Genomic DNA, 17,534 nt, shown 5'->3' with positions numbered 1-17,534 from the left:
ACTGATTTCTGTGAGAATCTTGGGGCTATGCAGGTTCCAATAGGTATTCTGCAGTATTTCTGATGATTTGTGATGCAGTTCGAAAGATGATTCATTGAAAAAATCTACCTTCTGCCACTTTTCCAAACGATCAACTAGAAGTCAAGTTATTATTTGTTGCTCCTACAACTGGGACCGATGACAAGACTGTTGCCAGGTAGTGTATGTATACATTTAAAGAAAAGTGTTTTTATAAATCTTTTACTCATGCAAAGTAATTTGTACCACATATAGTACTGGATATATAATAACTTTTGAATGTGCTGTAACCTACTACATTTCAGAAATAAAAAAAAAGTCTTATTGTAGACTAAATTTATAATAAAATTCAATTTACGTGGTTATAGCCTTTTTGGAAATGTTGATACATAGCAACTTTAAAATAGTCACAACAGTGTTAACGTGTTAAAGTTTTATTATTATTATTATTATTATTATTATATTATTATTATTATTATTAGTAGTAGTAGTACTAGTTGTTGTAATAAGATATATATATATATATATATATATATATATATATATATATATATATATATATATATATATATATATATATATATATATATATATATATATATTATAAGTTAATGTGAAAACATTTTATAAGACAACGAGGATTATTTTTTTAAGTAAAACGTATGTTGTTTGAATTTGTTATAAATAAACTGTAAAAGCTTAGTCAGTTTAAGGTGTTTTTTGAGAACTGCACTGTGACGTCACGATATCAGCTGCGTGACGTCGGCCACAGGACAGGTAGGCATTTCCTTTATGCCTTGTGGATCAGTTTCGCTAACCCACCTGTTCGTGGTGGAAAAGGGACATAATGGGAAAGCTTCAGGAATTCGAAATAAGTTTTGATAACAACAAAACGGTTTATAGTCCTGGTGAATCTCTCACGGGGACTCTGAAAATTTCAATCGCGCAGTCCATACAATGTAAAGGTAAGACAAAAAGATCCTAATCAACGCACACCGCTGACACCCATGTTGCTTTTGTAGATTTGTTTGTTGTTCTTGCTTATAAGTTTCTAAATGAGTTAAAAGTGTTGCCCTATTTAGTTTGAGATAAATATTAGTCATGTTGTATTAGTAACGTTAGCGTGCACGTTTAGAGGTTTTATCTTTGGCCGAGAGCTGACTGAAACTGTCGAGCGAAACTGGTGGATGTTTTATTGACATGCCAACGAGGAATACGACATAAACCACACAGAAAAAAAACTTTAGTTTCTGCTTGAGTAACGTTAGCCTACTTCTCTTAAATTGTCCATTCAAAACATAAGCTGAGTGTACTTAAGGTCACTCACAATAATATGTTTATGATTATGTGTAACATTTAGGTTGTTTGATACAGGTGAACGAATAGTTTCGGATAACCAGGTTCCGTTGTTTAAAATACTTACTGAAAACAAAACAAGCAAGTAATTAAGGCCTAAAACCGTGCTGGAAACTGTAACGCATGGTGAGTTTTGGTGTTTATTGTTTTTCCGAAAGGCTCATTTGCATATTTATTATTTAAGCCTTTGGCAGACATTTAAACGTCTTTTAAATTGTTCAACGAAACCTTTTCATAATTTTTGGGATACTAAACATAAACACATTTTTTTCTGGAACACTGGTCAGACTATTTGCTACAAAAATAAAGGTAGTAGGCCTATTTTAATCTTCTCCCAACCTGTTCATACCTGCAACTTTAACTACTATTTCAATGCTTTTCAGTATGTTACACTTAAACCTAACATAAAAAAAATATATATTTCCTATACATTATTTTGATACGACAATACAAATCTGGCTCATGTAAATTGTTCAATAGGCAAAATTGAGCTTTAAAAAATCAACAAGGACTATAGGAATATTCCTATTTAAATATAAGGAATATATTTAAATAGGCCTAAAATGTGCAAGAAAATCATACAAGTACATTCAAGATGGGACGAGTTTAATTTAAGTTTAATGCATCTGTGAACTTTATAAAATTTGTACTGTTTTGTACTTTGTTCTGTTATCAAATTTATATATCTTAAAAATGAGCAGCGAGGGAGTTTTGAGGGACCATCAGCCCACATTTAATGCATTTAGATATATTGATCTATAAATAATTAGTTTTAAATAAATTGTGCATATGAACTGGCTTGTGCATACACCCATTAACCTAATATGTCCATGGTAATAAGGTGTGAGTTCGTCTAAATACATGCATGTGTAACACTATGAGTTGACATCTTTTTGTGTGTGTGTGTGTATATATATATATAAAAGAATAACAATCAATGCGAAAGATTATATGTAATTTAAATGACATGTTTTTCACACATGCTGTGGGTTGGGCAAATATGATAAGACTCAAAATGAGTCAGAGTGCAGTCAGAATAAAAAAGAAAAAAAAAATCAATAAAATCTATGAGCAGAAGTTTTGATCAGTATCTAGTGGTGTAAGTCATGTGGTTTGGGGCTGGTCTGTTGTTTGAGCTGAGATGTAGCTGAAGGAAATACTAACCCGACTGGTTTGCTGACATTTCGGAGAATAACAATTGCACGCAGCCTACAGCGTTTACAACAATAACAATTCTGTCTTGATTAAAAAAAATGCATTGTTTATATAACTAGTTTTTTTAACTGAGCATTTTTTACTCTCTTTTCAGGTGTATTATTCAATAGCATATTCTTTTAAATGATTAAGAAACCAGTCACTGATTGCACCCGTTTCTTTTAATATTAGTTTAGTTCAGCACCACTCATATTTTATTCAATAAGTCAGAGTTAATGATTATGATATCTTCAGATTCAGATGTTGTTGTTGCTTACTAGTTTGAAGCTAGGGTCTCTTCAGACATAATTCCCATGGTTGCTTGTGTATCTGTGGTAACATCTCTGTCTGCTAACACTGAAAGTGTGTCTACAGGGGAAACAGAGAAAGACAGAAAGTGGTGGGAAATTAAAGAACAACAAGATCATGTATTAGTCATTATTATTCGGTTATATTTCTGTTATAGGTACGCCTAATCGAAATGTGCATATCGTGTGTGATATGCATGCCCATTTAGTATTGGGAACACTTTTAAATGCAGGACACATTTATTAATGTAATTGTAACCATAAACACACTATGAACAATGGTTGTACAGCATTTTTAAATAATAGTTCAACATTTTTACTAATGCATTATTAAAAACCAATGCCACGCTTGCTAACATTAGTTAATACACGTAAGGGAACATTAGCTAACAATGAACAACTGTGTTTTCATTTACTAACTCTAACATACATAATTTAATTCTTTATTAAAAGTATTGTTCATTGTTTGTTCGTGGTAGTAAATACATTAACTAACATTAAGTGTCAACAAATGAACAGTCAGCAATTGAACACAAGGCAACTGAATTCACTCAAGGACAATTGTCTACATATTTTTTTCCTTTTTTTTTTTAAATAAACAGCACATACACTACTTTAATCTATTGCTTTTTTAATTTAAGTTTTCAGAGAAATACACAGTATTAGTAGACTTGTCACTTTTACAGCTTTTCCAGTTTAAATTAGTCATTCAGGAATCAAAGAGGTACACAAATTTCTTCATGACAGTGACAGAACAACATATGCTTTTGCCTTACTGTATTTTACATCATCCATATCAAAATTATACGCAGAAAAAAACGGTGGGAATGAAAGCAATATTATTCGTAAAAATAGATATTAAAATTATATAGTAAAAATAAATTAGGTTGAATGGGAGTAATGTACTCCATGCATTTAAACCACAAGTCAACAAATGAATTTTGACTATTGTGCACTGTATGTATTTTTCTCCATAATAAATAAAATTTTCAAAACATCAATTAAATCTTGCATTTGTGCTGGATTAGATTTATACCAGCATCTAGTAATGGCTTTTATCTACTTGAAGGATGACTCTATAGATGTTTGTTTTTTCTTTCTATAAAATTCATTGACAGAATACCTAAATTCAATGCAGTTCAATTCATCTTAATTTTTATAGCGCTTTTACAATGTAGTTTGTGTCAAAGCAGCTTAACGTAGAAGATTATAATAAATTGTAACAGTCAGTCAAATCCATTGATGCGCAGCTCCACAATAAAGTACCTCAAAGCTGAAATCAATTGGAGTATTTAAGATATTTTCTAAAATGCGATGTATCCCTTTACAAAAACTTCTAATATTAGGACATCCCTAAAATATAAGAAAATAGTTAGCGTCTTGTGATCTGCAAGGCCTCCAACAATTTTAATCTATTCGTAATAGTCTTTTTAAATTTCAGCACAGAACATTAACTGGACAAATCTGCTCTGATGTTACTCTTGGGCAAAAACACATGAAATGACACTTAACTCTCATGTAACTGTCTGAAACAAAGCATTCTGAGAACTAGAAATCCATTAGTCATTCTGTTTGCGTAATCTAATCAGTTATTGAGATTACATAACATTTGTCTTTTAAAAAGAAAGTTCACCCAAAAATGAAAATTTATTCCCCATCGATTTGGTTATAAACTGAGTTATTTAAAGGTGCTAATAATATTGACCTTAAAATTGGTTTTAAAAAATGAAAAACTGCATTCATTCAAGCTGCAATAAAACAAATAATACCTTCTCTGGAAGATAAAATATTATCAGACATACTGTGAAAAGTCTATTGCTCTGTTAAACATCATTTGGGAAATAATAAAAAAATTAAAATTCAAAGGGTGGCGCAGTAGGTAGTGCTGTCGCCTTACAGGAAGAAGGTCGCTGGCTCGAGCTAATAATTCTGACTTTAACTGTATATTTTGAAGAAATATTTTTTTAAAAACTGTACTGACTTCCATAGTATAGAAAAAACAAATACTTTGGAAGTCAGTGGTCACAGGTTTTCTATTTTCTTCAAAATATCTTCATTTGGTTCAACAGAAGAAAGAAAATCTAACAGATTTAGTACAAGTGAAGAGTGAGTAAATGTTTTATTTTTGGTTGAACTATCCCTTCAATACAATGAACTTATTAAACAATATTTGAATGAAGCATTCTTGTTTCATTTAGTAAATATGACTTGAAGTAATCTAGTCTAAATGCCGTGGCTGATGTTTCCATAATGTCTAACATGCAGAAAATAAAGCTTGTTGTGTTAAGATGCGAAATAACAGCTTTTACAAACAAATCATCAATGCCTGTGATGTGTAACTAAATACTCAACCTAATGAATGCTAGTAGTCACCCATGAGGCATTTTTTTACTTGGGTGCATGGTTTTACCATTTAGTTTGACGTTTTTGTATTGCAGTAATATGAAGAAATATCTCTGTAAGAATTTTACATTTTTTGTTTGCAGCAGCAGCAGCCATTATTCCAGTTTTAGATACAGTTCTAAAAAAAAAATCTAAAACATTATTTTTTAATATTAGCAATTGTAAACAGCATCTGATGTTAAATATCATTAGAAATGAATAGTTCAGCAATCTAGTTTAAATGTTATGTCAAATTTCCGGTTTAATTCTAACATGTAAACAATGAAAAGCTTATGGTAACTTCATACAAAATTATGTTGCAACATTTCTTCTGTGCACTGATGCAAATTTTGTCCTGCAGTATGTATTTTCATGTTGTTGCAATGGCTCAAAGATTGCAGAACATTTCTTGAGAAATAAAAAGTGTATAAATTTACTGACCTCAGTGTTGTGAACACTCTGCAGACTGTATGTTTGTTACTGTGACAATCTGAATCTCTTAACATTCAACAACCTGTCGGTAAAGACAAGGTGATGACAAATTAAGTTTTTAATGAGAAACAAGCCTGTCATCTCGCTGCCTGGCAAATCCAGTCGTCATTTAGCTTTTTTGGCTTAGCTGTTACCAAGAAAGTAATTTAATTTAAAGTAGGGCCGCACAATATATAGTTTCAGCATCGATATTGCTATGTGTGCAACTGCTTTAGTCACATTGCAGGACATGCAATGTCAAGTTAAGATTATAAGTAAGCAGGAACCACAGTTGAGTGCACACGATAATTCATCTTTATTTCTAGCGCTTTTGCTTTGATTGAGTCAAAGCAGCTTAACATAGAAGTTCTAGTCAATTGAAAATGCTTCAGTCCTGTTTTTTAGAGTTGAAGTTTAGATTAGTTCAGTTCAGTGTGGTTTAATTTTCACTGCGGAAAGTCCAAACCCTGAAGAGCAAATCCATTGATGCACAGGTCCACAAGTCCCACACCAAGCAAGCCAGTGGCGAGGAACAAACTTCACCAATTGACGAAAGTGAATAAAAAAAAAAAATCCTTGAGAGAAACCAGGCTAAGTTGGGCAAGACCTTTTCTCCTCTGGCCAAAGTTCTAAGATATAAAGCAAATTTAAACCATTTGGTCACAAGTGCTCAACAAAGATTATTGTGCTCAATTATTTATAAAATACACTATACAGTGCTATTTTAGATTTGATAACTGAATTTTTGTACCTCAATGTTATGAGATTCTACCAAAAACCATAAAGCAGTGTTTATTTAGGTTTTTTTATTTATATTTCTTTATATATTTTGGATTTTTAATGCAGATGACATTTTTTGCAAAATCATCCAAATCAATGGTAAAATATGAAATCTTTCATAAATTTACATCTACTGAAGTCATATTGTGAAATTGTATTCATATCACATATTGGAGTGTCAAAATTAATAGTTTTTTGGTGCACCGCGATGCAGATGGGGACAATTCGATATTGGTTCAGTAATAGATCATAACCGGTTATTACGTACTGACGTTTTCAATTGTAGCATCCTAATTCTTATGTTTGACTTTTTATATCATAATCAGCCATCAAAGTGAACTGCCAGGGCTTCTGTGGCGTTACCAGCAAATCAAATGACACCGATTGGACAGATGAGGAGCAGTACTTCAGCAGCTCTGTCTCAATAGCTGATAAAGGTAAGCAGGTGTCATTAGTCTTGCTTGCATCATAAATGCTGGTATGCTAGATCACTTCTCTTACAGTGTCTCACCATCTGTTTCCCAGGCACTCTCAAAGAGGGCGAGCACAGTTTTCCCTTCAAGTTTCTCTTGCCAGGTGAGTGACGGTTTCATGTAATCAAACTGACCTGCCGCTCCGCATTCCTCTGAGATGTGTCAGAGATTAACCACCGTTTAAGTTTATACACAACAGCAGAAAAAAAATGCTCTTGTATAACTAAATATTCACAAACTAATAAATGGTAATCTCCCAGTTTATCTATTTATGCGTTTACTAAAGAAATACAGTACTATTGAGAAATATTAGTATATTTTAAAACTAGATTTTACATTTAGCATGTTGCTTTTGAGTTTTACCATGGTACTATATGTTTCTGCCATGTTTTAACATGAATGGACATGTTGGTAATATTTAAAGCATAATTCATTTGCTTGTTGTTAACATGTTTTTAGCATAAATGAGGATGTTGCTAATATGTTTTGAGCAAGAATCAGCACGTTGTTAATACATAGACGGGCATCCGCTGTGTAAAACATATGCTGGATAAGTTGGCGGTTCATTCTGCTGTGGTGACCCCTGATAAATAAAGGGACTAAGCCGTAGGAAAATTAACGATGAATGAATAAACATGATTTAACTATTAATTAGCACATTGCTATATCATGCATAAATCATGCTGCTAACATGTTTCTAGCATAAGTGAACATACTGTTAACATTTTTTATATGACTCGGTATGTTTACTAGCATGTTTCTATTGTTAACTAGCATGTTTCTAGCATTATTTTATATTTGATTATTGCTAAATTTGAATTTTTATCTATTACCGCAACCATTTCTTTAGTTCAGCGTTGTCCATACTCGGTTCTGGAGGGTTGGTATACTGTCCTGCATAGTTTAGCAATAACTTTTTAAAAAATATATACTTGCCTGGAAGTTTCAAGTATACCTAGAAAGAGCTTGATTAGCTAGTTCAGATGTGTCTAAATGGGGTTGGAACTAAACTTTGCAGGACACTGGCCCTCCAGGACTGATTTTGGGCACCCCTGCTTTAGTTGTGTTATGCTGTTTTTTAGATATCATTCTAAATTCTAGTTTGAAAAGACCCCGTTTGGTGTTAACTGGGATGCATTTTGATAGAATCTTTGATAGGAATTTGATATGAGCAGAACTTATTTGAAGTAGAATGCTTTTGTAACTTTTGTAAATTGCTTTGGTAAATGAAGTATTCATTTCTTTTAAAAGGAAGTAAAACCAGAATTCAAACCAAGCAAGCTGACCTTAGTTTGTGGTCAAAAAACAAACTGTTTAGCTGACTTTTTAGCCCTGATAAAAACAGGATTTTAATCCAAAAGTTTCCAGTGTAGTACCACCGCTTTGTTAAAAGCAGATATTACATTATTCACAGAGTACTGCCACTTACTGTGAATACTTAAATTAGAAGTTCTGATAAAGTCAGTCAGAGTTTAAATTGTACTTCCTTCATTGTATTCAGTCATCTCACAATATAAACCTAAGACACACAAACCCATAGGCTACTGCTGCTCATATTGTTTGAAACTGCTCAGCTGCTATTTGAAACCTCCATCTACTGTTCCTCTTTTGTCTAGACGTTTCAGCGTTTCCTAACAGAATAATAAGAGAAATGTGCCTTCTCATGCTGCAGCGTTTGCTTTTGTGGTTTTTAGCCTTTTGTTAAAAATATTTGACTCTAATGCATAATGCATCTTTTTAAACTTGAATACATTTACTTGAAAAGAATATGGCAAAAGGCTGTTGTTTGCAAGAAGTCTGATAATTAAAAACCTTTTCTCCGTTTGAGGAGTCATTCATTATTTATCTGAACCGTCACAGAAGATATTCAAGCCTCTATAATTCTGTCTTTTGTAGCTGCTGCACCGACTTCATTTGTAGGGCCTTATGGACAGATTATGTACAGAGTCCGCGCTTTCATCGACACACCTCGATTTGCCAAAGACTACAAGATTGAGAAGCCATTCTCCATGACCAACACATTGAACCTGAATGAAGTACCTGGAATACGGGTATTTATGCTACACATAATAAACTGGCGGAAAGAAAAAAACCACACATTCTAATATAATGCATGACTAATGGTAACTGGCAAATGTGATTTACTGCCAGTAACTTAAATAATTAATTTATTTGTATTATATTTTGCGCAGGAACCTAGCTCATCCTCCGTAACCAAGAATTTCTCATACATGCTTGTGAAAAATGGGACAGTGGTGCTAAATGCGAAGACTGACATGCGAGGGTATATTGCAGGACAGATCATTAAAGTTTCCGCTGGGATTGAAAACAAATCTGACAAGACGACAGGTCATGTGGTTGCCAGTCTAATGCAGGTAAGATGACACTGACAGCTTGCTGAGTGTATTGTGCTGTTTCTAAGACTGATATCATATTCTAAAGCACTTTAATTGCCATGTACTGTGGGTTTACGTGTTCAAGGAATTTGTCTTGGCATCTTTTGTGAGGTAAAGCATATTTTAATTGAATGTTTATTTTTCAGTGCTTTTATAAGGTGTCTCCTGGATGAATTTTAGATTATTTATCACTAAATTGAAAGACCTTTTGTCAGTAATGTTATTTGTGTATATATGTTTTGCATGATGCTTATTTATTAAGAAAATGTTATGTATTTAATATGTATTACTATCATTTCCATGAATATAGTCAGTACAGCTAATAAGAAATTTCAACAAACTAATAAATAAATGTGTACAATCAAAATTTGGCAAGGTATAAGTTAAAAACATGGCAAAAATAACTCTATATTACATTATAGATCATGGTTCTAACATCAGTTAAAATACTCTGCCTAATTAATTGAAATCATGACTTGGACTTAATTTAACAACTATTTATTAAGAATTGAAGATTATATAATTTCATAGTGTTTTGTAGTGCCCTTAATTGTAATTGTGTTGTTTACAAATGTTTATTTTTACTTATATTTTTAGATAATATTATATGTGCAATTGTATTTATTATCATTTCTTTTTAAAATTCTACTTTTTGTATTAATATTATATGTTAGGCATGCTAGGGTCTGAGAGTAACGCAGTTTCGATTCTCTGTCCTGTACATGTGGTTGAATTGACAATTAAGCTGACTTCGACTAAATAATGGAATGCACCACTCGTATTAATTAAGAATGCAATTTCTATAAATTGTTATTTAAATTGTGACATATTTTAAGAAAAAACAGTTGTGATGATCAACTTCATTGTTATGCAGTTTGTAATCTTTTAGCTTATTTGTTGATTATTGATTACTGTGTTGTGACTTTTGGCTTGTTTCTGGGGTTTTATGCAATCTTATAGTTCTGGCTTGAGTTGCATTTTTATTTGTTGTTGTCATTTTGTAGACATTTGAGTTGAAGCGCATCATAAATAAAATGTATTATTATTATTATTATTAACATCATTATTGTTGTTGTAGATGTTATTGTTAGTATTATGATTATTGAATTTATCCCTGTTAAAGTTAAAACATCAACATTTTTGATTGCATCATGTAGCATGTTGTGTGTGTTAAGTTTTAATTTATTATTATTACTTAATACATTGTTCTTATATTAATATTTTTTGTTTCAGTTTAGGTTACATAAATATAGCTTTTTGACTGGATTCTGCAAATTTTGTTGTGTTTTTCACACTGTGAAAGGAGCCATAAACATTATTTTGTTCTTCTGAGCTGTACATTCATCAAACAATCCTGAAAAAAAGGATCATAATTTTATAAGAAATGTTTCTACATATTAGAATCAGCACATTAGCATAATTTCTGGAGGATGATTTAATATATTTAAACCGATATGTTTTATTTTTCAATCCCATTTCACAATATTGCTGATTTTACTGGATTTAAAATCATTTAATTTCAGCCTTGGTGAACACCAACTGTATTTTAATCTTTCCTTTTTATATTCTGACTAGTTGTTGACTGATACAGATTCACTGGTGCTTGCGATCTGCACACACAGTTACATCATTGGTTAAGATCATGATATAATCCTCACTGTTGCTCTCATTTTCAGAAAGTCACCTATAATACCAAGAAGCCAACATATGACTTGCGGACCGTAGCGGAGGTGGAAGGACCTGGAGTAAAGGGTGGAAATATATCAGAATGGAATCAGCAGATCATTGTACCTGCTCTTCCTCACTCCTCCCTGAGCGATGGAAACCTCATCCAAATCTGCTATTACATTCAGGTCAGCTCTTTAAGTCACCTGTTTGCTACACAAATGTATTACATTGCCAAATCATATTGTGTGACAGACTGTTTCTTTCCTGTAAGTGATTTTCTCCATTGTGGAGCGTTTAATAACGGCTTGCTATTCCCTAATCCATAATCACTGGAAACATGCATATGAGGGAGATGTGCTTTATCAAAAGTTCATGCAAATTACAGTTAGTATTTCCTGCTTCCTTCCTTTTACTGAATCCCATCTGCACGTTTGTTTTCTGCTTTTCCAGGTCTATCTGAAATACCCCGAGGTGGCATTAACTCTGCCCATTTGCATTGGAAGCGTGGCATTGGATCCCTCTCAGCCTTCTCACTCCCAGACAGTTGCCCCTATGCCAGCCCCACGTATCACCCCTGCTCCATCTCCATCTGCTCCTGAATCTGAAGCTTCAAATCTGCCACCACGGCCAGCCCCAAAACCTGCACCCAAACCCAGGCCTCGCAGCACCCATGCTTCCCCCAGTGCGCCTCCAGTCGATCTGTACCCCCAGCTCCCAAGTGTGAGTAACTACAATGGAGAAATGCTCAAGAGCCCCCATCAAGAGCCGGGCTCTCAGGGTCCAGTGTCCCCCAATGCCTTCAGCTACGCTCCTGGCCTGAGCTTCAGACAGAGACAGAGCTCCAGCGGCCCATCAGCACCTCCTCCATCCTTATCCAGCAGCTCTCAGGACAGGAATCAGATGCCCTCTTCTGCGAGCGTGCCTCCCAGCTATAGGTCTTCAGCTTATCCACAAGGTGTGACACACAGTCATTGCATTTGAATTGTTGTTGGTTATTTAGAGGGATTCAGGTTGACCTCTTTGGTGAAGGATGGATTACATCACTGACTACATTTACATAAACATAGTAATCTAATTTTTTGCCTTAATCTGAATAAGACAATAATATAATTAGGATGTTCACATGAGTTGCTTTTTGAATGTTCCTTTTAGGGCTGGGCGATTCATCGAAAAGAAATCGAAATCGACATTCAGAAGCTAAAATCCATCTAATTTTCTAATTTTCTAAGGACAATTTTTCAATTACTTTCCCTACCGTGTGTGGAGTCACGTATACCCCACTCTGTTAAGGCAGAATTACACTTATTATATTATGATTTATAATTAATCTATTATTATGACATTATACTTCTGTTAAGGGTCCAACACTGCCTTTGCATACCCGTGCAGCGCTCCAAAAATTTACTTGTAAGTCTCAACGACGCATACCGCAAGCTTTGTGATTGGTTGGTTTGGTATGAAAATGGGTGGCGCAGAGAGCTGCATTTTAGGCAATGTGTTTTAGTTGTTTAGCATTGATATTCAATAAATAATCATAGATGGTAGATAGTGTGTGTTTACAAATCAAGTAATGCTCCCTTCATTTAAAAATCTCTCACATGTAATATGTGAGCATATTTACTAGGGATGTAACGGTATTGTAAATACCGTCATACCGCAATATTAATTTTTTTCGATATTACCGAAGTCGCATGACTCGGTAAAACTATAGGTCTTCTGAGAAAATTTGCTCAGGCGAATGAAGCGAACGGGAGGTAGCGAAAACTACAATTCCCATCAGCCCATGCTTGACCATCATCCCTTGCGGTCTGTTGTCGCTACAGATCCAGTAATGCGGAAATGGAGTGTGCTGCTAGAAGCGGGGATGAAAAAGAGCTGGAAAAACTCTAAAGCGGGTGTTGTCGCCGCGCGGGTACTGAATAGCGGTGTTGTCGCACGAGTTCTTATCAGCTGTGTTGTCGCGCGCGTACTGAATAGCAGTGTTGTCGCGCGAGTTCTTATCAGCTGTGTTGTCGCGCGCGCGTACTGAATAGCGGTGTTGTCGCGCGAGTTCTTATCAGCTGTGTTGTCGCGCGCGCGTACTGAATAGCTGTGTTGTCGCGCGCGCGAGTTCTTATCAGCTGTGTTGTCGCGCGCGCGAGTTCTTATCAGCTGTGTTGTCGCGCGCGCGAGTTCTTATCAGCTGTGTTGTCGCGCGAGTTCTTATCAGCTGTGTTGTCGCGCAAGTTCTTATCAGCTGTGTTGCCGCGCGCGTACTGAATAGCAATGTTGTCAGCACACTGTTCAGATTGATGCAGACATGAGACCTCTATCTTACTCATGGTTTGTCCTCTCAAGTGGGGGAAAGACAATGCACAACGTTACCCACTGCTGTCAACCTGGGCCAAGTCATATCTCTCTTGTCCCAGAAACCTCAGTCCCAAATGAGAGGGTTTTTTTTCTGTTGCAGGGGACATTGTAAATACCCAGAGATACCAGCTTTTACCAGATTATATTCATATGATAATTTTCCTTTAAACCCATCTCTATCTAAGTGAGTGAGTGATTAAATGTTGAATGTGATGAGTTTTCAACAATACTAAATTGAAACTTTATTTTTTTACATGGTTTAATATTTTTTTGTTATTAAAATTGAAGTTCCTGTTTCAAAGCTTACAGATAGATGGCTAATTTGTATGTCATTGACACTTTTGGCACTTTTTTGGAGTATTTTCATAAGTTTTGTTTTTCCTGTAAATGATTTAATAAATACCGTACCGTGACATTCATACCGAGGTATTTCGTACCGTGAAATTCTGATACCGTTACATCCCTAATATTTACTGTACGAAACTTGTCACTATGAGGGCAAAGAAACAAAATAGATGAATAAAATAATCATTCATTAATCGTAATCGAGTTGTTCAATTCATTGAAATCTTGATTTTAGGCCAATCGCCCAGCCCAAGTTCCTTTCATGTTCCCGTTTTACATGTTATAGTACATAGTTTGATTAACGTCATTGCATCCCCATTTGACACTAGTTTTTTTCCAGTATTTCTCACAACAACAGTTTGTGTTCATCATGGCACCATTTGAGATTTGTTTTTAATTTTGTGACAAGATCAACAGCAGTTCATTTCTCACAGTATGCGTGCAAATAGATGACGGCAGATACAAATTCTCAAGCAACAGGTCAACTCTGCCATTTCATTCACTAACTTTTCATTCATTCCTCAGCAACAAACTCTGAGGTATTGGATGAGAGTTCCAGTAAGAACTGGTAGGAGAATTCTCAGCATAGTCATCATTTCCTGTTTGCACCAAAATGCTTTCTTGCTTTTAGCCGTTCTTATTTGTTTGTCATCAAACACCTAACAACTGCCATGTGTGCATCTTGTAGCAAAATTTTGCGAAAAGAACTACAGAACGGTGATAATTTGATTAAGGTGTTTACATGTCTGTACTGCACTTTAATAATGCGACTAAAATAGGCGTACTCCACATGTCCTAATTTGATTTCTGTGTAGTTTGATTATTACTTCAGTCGGATTAAGGTAATTAAAAAATGCACCTTACATGGTAGACTTTTAATTAGAGTATTGTCTTAATAATATTAAAATCGTAGTATTGGTGTCCATGCAAACTAACTAATTGAGAATGTCTGCATTTACTTGGGGGTTGTCATGGTACTGGAATTTCGTACTAATTGATACTGAAATTTTAAAAACGTACATTTTCCGCGAACATTTGAATGATGTTGCCACTGTGTTTATCTGCTCAACAGAAAAGAAATGCTGTTTATTAAGTATAAACACAAATACAGGGACACTGGAGCATTTCAAAGTCATGTAGATCAGCTGGTTTGTCTATAAGCAAACATACGAGCCATCCACTGATGAATCGCGGCTTTAAAATGTTCAGGTGTCCCTGTATCTGTGGTTACACTCAGCAAACAGCAATGAGTTTGGTGAAGTGATGACCTTCACAGCCAATCACAGTCATTTCTGTTGAGCTCATGTACACAATGGAAAATCAGCTGTGTTTAAAAAGGTGCTCAACATTGCTCAAATGTTCGCAGGAAATGGAACATTTAAAATTTTAGTACCCATTGGTACCGAATTCTAGTATTGTAACCTCCCTACTTGTAAAAACATTGAGTTTCATGCTCAGTCAGTCCATCTAGGAATTTGAAATACTGCAAATCACAGAATTTAAAGGGACAGTTCACCTAAAAATGAAAAGGCGGTCATCGTTTACTTTTTACCCTTTACTTGTTCAAAACCAGTTTGAGTTTTTGTTTTGTTAAACACAAAAGAGGATGTATTGAAGAATGTTGTGTAACTAAACCTGTAACCATTGACATCCATAGTATTTGTTGGTCCTATATTCTTACATAACATAACAAAACAAAAAACTCAAACAGGTTTGGAATAAGTGAAGGGTAAGTAAATGATGACAGAATTGACATGTTTTGGGTGAACTATCCCTTTAATACAAAACCAAGCAAATGCCATTGAATTCAGAGGAGCTGGCTCTTGACATTTTTATTGTATTTTACAGTTTCTCTCAGTTTGCTTAGCCATGTATGATTGAAACTCTCATTCAGCCAAAAGCTGCTTCAAGTAGACTTCGGCTGAATGTGAATTTTTATTGAAAATAAAAATGTCTTTATATTCTCACAGCAGAACAGCCCAATAAAAGCTGTCATTTTAGGTTGCAAAAATCAGAAAAAGGCCTTCTGAAATCTTGGAGGACTGCTCAATAGCAGCTCTTATGATCCATTACCATTACAATCGTTGTAAATAATTAAAACATTTTTTTAAAGAATTAAAAAAGAATTTAAAAAGAAAAGAATGAAAGTATTTAACTTGTATTTTTTACAGTAGAAGGAAAGTGAAAAGTTCTATTTTCTTACTATTTAGTTCCAAATGTTTATAAATGTTATTTTTAATATATTTTTTATTGCTTGTTCATTTGGTAAGTACAGTGTTACCTGCTATTAATTTGATTTTATGTCTTTAACAGAGGCTCCACCTTCTTATGAAGATAGCTTCAATACATAGGATGTCACCCAGTGTATGGATAGTAGAAGAAAAGCCAAGGAAAATATTCATAACACTACTGTGACTTTAAAATAAATATGGACATCAAGCACTTTTGGACCAAATGTGTGAATATACAAATCCCGTGATCTACAGTCTTACAAACTCATCAGAACTGGACACAATACTTCAGATGTGCCTTCAGCTTTGGAATTGAGTCATTTTGCTTTTAGTGTTTGTTATTGTTTTACCATTTGCTTTTATAAGTATTAAGTACTCAAAGATTTGACGATTAGACTAATCACACAAGGTAAATTTGTTTTTATTAGCACATTTTGGCACATAATTTTTTTTCTTGATTGAAATAGTTTCTTTTTGTTTAATATATGCCTAGATGACTTTGTTTGGGTACACTGTATATCTGTCATCTTCAAGTCATTATACCAGACAACTATATGTTTCAATTTCTGTGGTTCTTTTCTGACTTCAATATTGTTTTGCTTTTTGTCGAGATAAAAATGTTTAGTTTTTTTGCACAATTCTTTGCTTACTAAAAACCTTTTGTATTTGAAAAGTTATTTACATTTATGTAGTGTACAGACTAATAAAACTATTTTAAAAACTCTATACTAGGTGTTTTAAGACGCATCGATTTTGAAAAATTTAATTGCACCGAATACAAATCATACACATTAGAGATGTACATTTGAGGTTACTGAAGTTTATTTATTTATTTATTAACAACTTGAAGGGTGTTTTGCTTTTACTGAGAGTTTTTTACATGCAGAAAGTTCAGGTTATTATTTTTGAATTTAGATACCATTTCGAAATTGCTGTAAATTTATGTTTAGTTTGTTTCATTAAAAAAATGTAATAAGTTATACTTTATTTTTAATTTTGTGGACATTTTATTTAGTTTTATTTCATGTCTGCACAGCATACGTAAACTCTTGTGCAAACCTCTTAGTAATAAAAAAATAATTGTTAGACACTCAACCAAAACTGCACAAATGGAACTTAAATTAATATTAAGAATTACAAAGTTCATATTAAAAGGGCATGTATGTAGCTAAACATGCCTAGTTTACTTTTTTTTGACAAATTAACAAAAGTTGAAACATGTTTGTAGGCATGGGCCGGTATAAGATTCTGACAGTAAGATAACATTGGATAAAAATATAATGGTTTCCCAGTATAGTGATTAAATGTCTGGGGAAAAACAAAAACGTTTTTCCTTTGAACACAATATATTTTATTTTATTTTTAATCATTGACTTCTGCTGTCTTCATTAGTTTCAAAAACACTGATTTTCAACTATTTAAAATGGCATCTTTGGATATCTTTTCTGCTGGAAAGAAATCTTGCACATACCGTAGGAACGATATAGCAGAAAATGTTGGCGGTTTTAAAACCTTGACTTTTCCATACTGTAGTATTCCTTGATAACGGTTATCATCCCATGC

The 17,534-nt window shown here is 33.9% G+C and overlaps 1 protein-coding gene and 1 long non-coding RNA gene across 6 annotated transcripts in view; one reads left to right on the top strand and one right to left on the bottom strand.

The window, feature by feature from the left end:
* Window positions 1–779: 779 nt before the first annotated feature.
* On the top strand, window positions 780–16,697 carry arrdc1a (arrestin domain containing 1a). Of its 5 annotated transcripts, none has more exons than XR_015489830.1 (9): window positions 794–983; window positions 6,836–6,946; window positions 7,035–7,085; window positions 8,879–9,033; window positions 9,175–9,357; window positions 11,055–11,231; window positions 11,497–12,971; window positions 13,229–14,308; window positions 16,054–16,697. XR_015489830.1 is itself a non-coding variant. In XM_087250914.1 (9 exons), coding segments are annotated over exons 1-9 (1,344 nt in total). In that variant the 5' UTR covers window positions 794–865; the 3' UTR covers window positions 16,055–16,697.
* Window positions 786–17,534, bottom strand: part of LOC147844005 (uncharacterized) — a 72,254-nt gene continuing 55,505 nt past the window's right edge. Inside the window, exon 2 of the long non-coding RNA XR_015491274.1 lies at window positions 786–4,581. This is a non-coding gene — a long non-coding RNA (uncharacterized LOC147844005). The remainder of the gene's footprint in view (window positions 4,582–17,534) is intronic.

Source organism: Danio rerio, chromosome 5 (assembly GCF_052040795.2).
Source record: "Danio rerio strain M-AB ecotype USA chromosome 5, GRCz13ab, whole genome shotgun sequence".
NCBI classification, from domain to species: domain Eukaryota; kingdom Metazoa; phylum Chordata; class Actinopteri; order Cypriniformes; family Danionidae; genus Danio; species Danio rerio.
Note: the sequence above shows the minus strand (reverse complement) of the source record. Positions and strands in the feature narration are given on the sequence as shown.